At 35.2% G+C, this 7,199-nt stretch overlaps 1 protein-coding gene across 1 annotated transcript; it reads left to right on the top strand.

The window, feature by feature from the left end:
- The first annotated feature begins 621 nt into the window (after positions 1-621).
- Positions 622-1,857, top strand: LOC149562450 (methyltransferase FGSG_00040-like). Its single transcript, XM_089827977.1, has one exon. It carries the CDS (start codon positions 622-624, stop codon positions 1,855-1,857), a length of 1,236 nt encoding a protein of 411 aa, XP_089684103.1.
- The last annotated feature ends 5,342 nt before the right edge of the window (positions 1,858-7,199 follow it).

Raw genomic sequence — 7,199 nt, 5'->3', positions numbered from 1 at the left:
TCGTAGAAGCACATGACAAAATTTACAAGGGCGTGCGGCAGCTTGAATCAACACAAGGGAGTGATAATATAATGGAGATCACAATAAGGAAAACGTCGGAGCATTGGCGGCCTTCTGTCCCTCTGAAAGGGCTGAGTACCATTCGAGCAAGGGAGCTTCAAGTCGACAAACTCCATAAGGGACGCGTTCTCTTCGGAACGCTGTGCGCTGATGCACACAAGATGGTGGGCATCATGACTGTCCTTGAAGACCAGTTTGGAGATGCTGTTCGACTTGCAATATACAATTTTTCCCCTTCCACAATGAACAGGGAAGGCCCACGTAAGCTTTATCCCAAAGGCTCCAAGCTTGCAGTCGAAGAGCCATACTTCAAGCAAGGCGCCCAAGATGGTGTACTCATGCTCCGCGTTGACAACCCTCAAGACGTCGAGATTTTGGCCTCCTTTTCTAAATATCCAGAAACTTCTGTGGGTAAAGACTTACTTGAATTACGCAACAAGGGCAACATGTACTTCCGGGATGAGGACTGGAACTAAGGCCATACAGTTTTACTCCCAATGCATAGACCTGGCTTTGTGTCAATACAAATTTGAGACCCAAAGGGTGCCCTCTGATTCAAACATGCAGGAGAAAGTGAAGGAGGCTCTTCTTTATTCATACTCAGACACGGCAGAGGCAAGGATTAAGTTGAAAGAATACGCCGCTGCTGTACAATACTGTGACAAGGCGTTAGTACTTGATCAGCACCACCTCAAGTCATTGTTTCGCAAAGGTCGCGCTTTTCATTATCTGGAAGAATGCGAGTTAGCGTGCCAATGCTTTGATAGAGCTCTTGAGCAGGCCCCCGACGCGAACGACATTCAGTTGCACTATGAAAAATCTATGCAACTCAGCCGACAGAACCAACAAGGTAAGTTTGATCTCTCTGCCTATTTCTTAAACGGTGCTTGTAATGCATCTGAGTGGAGCAATTATATTGGCCCAGTGCTGATTGAAAAATCAGTAGTGCAAGGGAGAGGATTGTTTACGACTGACAATATAGATATTGGAGATTTTCGGCTGGTGGACAACGCTATTGCATCTTGCTGCACCCAGATGGCCAGATTGACAGGAAGCTCTGAAATAGAAGTGATAGGAAATCTTGGTCATCTTAAACGGGATCTTGAGGCTAAAGTTCTATGCTGTGCAGCGTCATCTCCAAGGATTATGCAGCAGCTACATTATCTTGCTGATTCAGATGAAATTAGGGTGCCTCCCATGGACCTGTTCAGGATAAACAATGTTAGCTGGAATAACTACGATCATGTCTCCAATCAAGATTGGGAGCTAGACCAGCATGAACTTGCCAAGATAATTCTCAATGCAGGATTCAACGTACAAGTCATTGAATCAAATAGTCTGATGAAGCTTCAAAATGAAAAATTTGGTTTGTGGGCTCTTCCCTCATTCATCAACCACTCATGTTATCCCAACGCCAACTGCATTGTTGTGGGAGAAGCCATGGTTATTATAGCTTCGAGAAAAATTGGAGCTGGAGAAGAAATAACAATTCCTTACACTAACACTCTTGTGCCATCGTTCAAACGAGAATGGGCATTCATGGGATATAAGTGTGGTTGCAAGCGGTGTATGTTAGAAAAATCTCTAATATCGGTTGAGTCGTCACCGTTGCAGGAAATCTTTGAACTCGTTGATTCCATCGATTGTAACACATTCTCTGATCTTCAGTTATGGGCTATTGCTTTCCGAGTGGAGAACATCATAGATTCGCTGACAACTGAAGAAAAACATATGATAAGAGCATCTTTTTTCCAGTTCTACCCGAACATTTGTGGGTTAGGGCGTAATAATCCTTAGGCCACGACAACATTGCCTTCTTTGAGGGAATTATTTGATGGCTTCCAAGAGGTTGTTCCAGGGGATTACGGATGCCTTCACATGTTTGAAACCCTTCTTGTCGATGCAAAGAGTGAAGATCAAAGATACAAAGATCTTTTGCACAAGGCGTTGGAAGTATGAGGCACGTACATGGGAAAGCAAGAAGAAGGACTTCTAAAATCTGTATTGAACTCTGTTGCAGTCGGTGACTTCAAACCGGTATTTATTCTGTTCAACTTCGAGAAGACTAACGGCTGTGTTGGTTAGTAGTAGGAGCTGCAACTAGGTAAAGCCTTTTTGATTTTTTGTTTTTCGTTTTTTTGATATATCCGACCTGTTGATCCGCGACACAGAAATGAAAGTTGTGCTACTTAATACTAGTATATGATAGTGTAACCGAAAATATGCCATACGGTAGTTGTGGCCCCTTATTCAAGTTATTCTATCCAAACTTGTTAAACCTGCAATTCAGAATATGTTACTGTAACCAGATTTTTGCGACTAGGTGTCACGTTTCATCCTAAAATCTTTTCTTGTTAAGTTTTTGTAGCAAATGTTGACTTGGTCAAAAGGATTAAACTTGATTAAAGATAAATGAAAGTTAATATCTAGTTTTCTAATGAAATCATTTATTTTATGCATGAGATATTACATTTCGATGATGATGTCATTGATATATTTTTACATGTCATGTTTATATTTGTGATTTAGTTAATGATTACTATCTAATGATGATGTAATTAAGTTGTGATACATTGATTTTAACTGTTACCGACTCTTTGTTATGGTTGCAAGTGTTTGAGTGGATGTAGGGATCATTACAACATAAGTGTGGTTGAGGTAGAGAGGGCTAGCCTCTCGTAAGGGGATTTGTTGGATGACCATGCAACCACACACATGTCACATAGGATTCATATATTTGGTTATTTTACGTTGCATTATTAATGTTAACTTTGAAAAATTGGAATAAATTTAGAGGTATCATTTGGTTTATTACTAATTGATGGTTAGATTTAACGTCAATATAACACAAGTGTTAGAGGATTATTGTTTATATTTCTTCTAATAATTATATTCCGAATTGTTTTCTCATCATGTTGTGTGGCAAAATAATGTCTTGTGAAGGTTTTTGAAAATAATTGAAATGTAAAAGAAGTGATCTTTTGTTTTAAGAACAACAATGCAATGTATCCCACATCACAATCAGGGACTATATATATATAATGCTTATAGAAAACACAATTTTAATTATTAAAAAAAAAACATATTGAAAGAAAAGGGGGAACACTTGGGTTCGTTAGGTCAGTTATGGAATAGCTTTTACTTATCTTTTAAAAAGAAGGGTTTCGATATAATAGGCAAAGATTTTTAGAAGGGAAGCAGCGGATTGGGGAAAAACAACGGCCTAAGAAGCAACGAGGGTTTGTTAGGGTGAGGTTTGTGGGAGAAAACACAGTTAAGTTCACATTTCTTGAAGAAGGCAAATTGATTCGACAGCAAATTGGAGCAACAACAGTGACAACTTGTGGAAGTCTTGCGTAGTCAGCAAGGGCATCTTCTCTTCTAGAACTATTACTAAGAAAGAGGTAGGCACTGCCCATATTATAAATCACACATTTTATAATGTTTTAGATTACGGTAAAAACAGGTTTTGAAGGGACCTCAAAACCCTTTCACATCCTCAAAAAAGATGAAAATGAGCCATCCAACAGGAAGAGCCCAAAAACTTATTGAAAAGTATCATCAAAATCAGGTTTTACAGGGATTTGAAACCACTAAAAAAGTCCAGATAAAAGACTCAGGTTTTACAAGGACTTGGAAACTACAGTACAAGTTAAAAACTAAAAATCAGAAAATAGGACCAAACACAGGAACCAGAAAAAACTATTTTATAATGTTGTTATCTATTTAACCTTGTAGTAATCTTGATAAGGAATGACATGTTGGTTACCTGAGTAGAGCAAGAAATTGTTTGATGAATCTTTTAAGATTATCATGATTGTTGTATTTGAAAACTATCAAAATCAGAGGGATTCTTGTGGTTTAAAAACCTTCCTAAATTTAACTCTAAAATTTCCAACCAAGATTGGGTTTGGATTATCTTCAAAACATTTGTTGTCCAATTTCTATCAAAATATCGACTGAGTGTGATGTCTTTGTTCTATAAAGTGGATTGTTGACTGTACTTTGTAAAATGTTCATGTGTTTGGTTGGATTATGTATTGACTGTACTTAGCCTGCCCTGTAGATTTTCAATAATACTTGTCAAAACATCTTGACTCCTTACCAAATCTGCAACTTCTTCCTCAAGTTGTTCTAAACCAGCCTCACTAGAGGTAAAATTATCCTGAAGAATCTTGACTAGTAAAGTTTTGGCTTTAAGTTCTTGTTGTAGTTGTTTGAACTCCTCCTCACTCTAAAACAACAATACAGAATATTAGTTGATAACCAAAGCATGTAAATGCATACAGAAGATATTTAAATACATATTTATAGCATCAACAAGAGAAATAAATATGTTGTTGAGATTCCCTCACTTGAGATTTTACATGAATTTTCTGCTTATTTAGAGATGAAACTTGTCTTTGCAGTTCTACATTTTGCTTTGCAAGATCTCTCTCTCTCTCTCTCTCTCTCTCTCTCTCTCACACACACACACACACACACGCACGCACACACACACACACACACACACACACACACACACTCACTCATTCTCCTCTCCTCAGACTTAATTTTCTCCAGCATAGATAACCATTCATTCATGTGTTTGGTTGTATTATGACCATTGAAAAGTTTTGATTCTTGGATCAAATTTAAGTACATTTCCTAATCTTTAAAATGCATTTGCTCTTTCTTCAAATGTTTATGTTAAGGTGAGAAAATTATTGTAGAAATTGCTGGAACATCTCTACTATTAAGTTGGTTTAAAATTCTCTTGAAAATGTTTTACTTCAGACCATTCTTGTGTACTGATTAGGAGATTATTGAGCAACTGTTTAGTTTTTAGACAAAGTATTCTTTTATTTTCTTTTGGAAAAATCTTTCCACTTAACCGGACAAAGACTTAAATCTGCATGTGTAGTAACAGTAAATGAAACTCTCCAAAATATTTTCCAACTTTTAGAACGACTTGTTGTTAGAAGATCCTGTGTATAAAAAGGTTACATGTTTGTGATACCTTTCTTCATTTAATTATTATTAAAATGATTCTTTAATGGATTTGATAGTAGCTGTTGAGACTTTTAGTATCCCTGTCAGCTTTTATAATCAAAAGTTAATGGAACTGCTAGTGATTGTTTGAAGCTATCTTAGCATGGTTTTTAGCAATATTGTGGATTGATTAGAGTCACATAAGCATTCCATTAGCACTATTGTGTTAGACTGAAACATAGGAAAGAATGGATATACATTTCATGTTAGTCATGAAACAACTTTAATTCAAACCTCTTGTTGAGAATCAACGTGTGGACATGTTTTTCCTTCATGGATAGGTGTAATGTAGCAATTATGGGACAAAGAGATAGATGTTTTCATGTTTAGTTTCTCTATTTGCCAGTTCTGTAGAATGGATACATGATGTTTTTGTTTCTTCTACAGGTAATTCTGGATTTTAAAAGTGCTTGGCCAAGCCATTTTGTTTTCTAGATATTGCATATGTGTTCATGGTTATGCTTATTTGGTTTTACTACATGTGTATATGTGTAGTTTATTTTTATTTCTTGGCTACATTCCGTGTTTAGACTACTAGGCACATGGTTGCAATGTAGAAATGTTTCACGGTCGCACCAGATCCATCTGATCCTTCCTGTTCCGAGAAGCTAGGCTTCTTGTGCCAAGGTCGGGGAATTCTTTGTGTTAGGAAGAATCTCGAGGTAGTAATTCACTCCGTGGTTGGCGAGGTTAAAGCACCTGGGCCACACTTTTGTTTCAGGATGTAGGTGGGAGACATCCTACAGCTTTGGAGACTGGATTAACTGAAGAACACAATGGAAATGTCATCTCAGTTTGATTGTATTGTTCATCATTGAGATGTACTTATTTATGTCATTGTAACCCAAATTAAATGTTGTATGTTTGATCAGCAAATTTGTAAATACATGTAAACGTTGTATGTTTGATTAGCAAATTTGTAAATACATGTAAATGTTGTATGTTTGATCAGCAATTTGTAAATGATGCATGCCATAACATGGATACATAAAAGAGAAATCGATGCTCAACATTTAAATGTTGTATTCATTAATTATTGTTAATGATTAGTTTGATTTTTCCACTTTTATGCTATTGGTTTTTCTTCCGCAAACTCTGTTGATAGATGATGTGACAAAGTTAGTCTAGAATTGGTTCTTTACACTAGGCCTATGTTTCCTGCAGTGTGGCGGTGTTTCTATCATCTAACAAAAATACATTTTATTTCACAAATGTTTGAGTATTAGTTTACATTTAAAATATTTTAAGTGATAGTAAATTTGAATATTATTTTTATCTATTATCTACAAAATTACTTTTTATTTTACAAATGTTTGAATATTAGTTTATATTTCAAGATTTTATTTAATAGTGAATTTGAAAAATATATTATTTTCATCTATTATCTACAAAACTACTTTTTATTTCACAAATGTTTGAGTATTAGTTTACATTTTCTAGATTTTAAGTGATAGTAAATTTGAAAAATATATAATTTTCAAAGTTATCTTTTATCAAATATTTGAGCAAGTTTGATTAAAAAATGTTTTGCAATCTATTAGTTAATTTTTTTTGTTTTAATTCTTGTTTAAAATTTTTCTTTCCTCATTTTTGTGTTTGTATGAACTTTGATCTTTTTTTCCTTTTTCCTTTCCTCTTTTCCACTTCTCTCTTGTTTCTTTTTTCCCTCTCTTTCTTTCCTAACTTTTGGTTTTTTGCTTTCTTCATTAGAAAGATGATTGGAAAATTTATTTCTAAGAACAAAAGAAACACACACACACACACACACACACACACACACATTTAGTAGAAAATGATGTATAAGTGGTGAAGGAGAAAGATGGTAAATAATTAGTGTAGTCAAGAATTACTTTTTACAAATCAAATAATGCTAACCATCACAAATAAAGTAGTATAAGGAAGTTCTTCAATGAAAATGATAGATTGAATATGCAAAGCCATTGCTCCAACAAGTTTAGCTAGTATAGTTATTAGTATAAGAATAAAATATATGCTATTATTTTATGGGAATGATAAAAAAATGCTTTTGATATAGAAATGTCACATTTTAGTCCAAATCAAATAACATGAGTGGGGATAGAGCATGAAAGCTTCATTAATTTATTGAG

The sequence above is a fragment of the Cupressus sempervirens genome, chromosome 4 (assembly GCF_028749045.1).
Source record: "Cupressus sempervirens isolate cs-2001-9-10 chromosome 4, ASM2874904v1, whole genome shotgun sequence".
Classification (NCBI taxonomy): domain Eukaryota; kingdom Viridiplantae; phylum Streptophyta; class Pinopsida; order Cupressales; family Cupressaceae; genus Cupressus; species Cupressus sempervirens.
The sequence above is the reverse complement of the archived record's forward strand: the minus strand, read 5'-3'. Positions and strand labels throughout refer to the sequence as shown.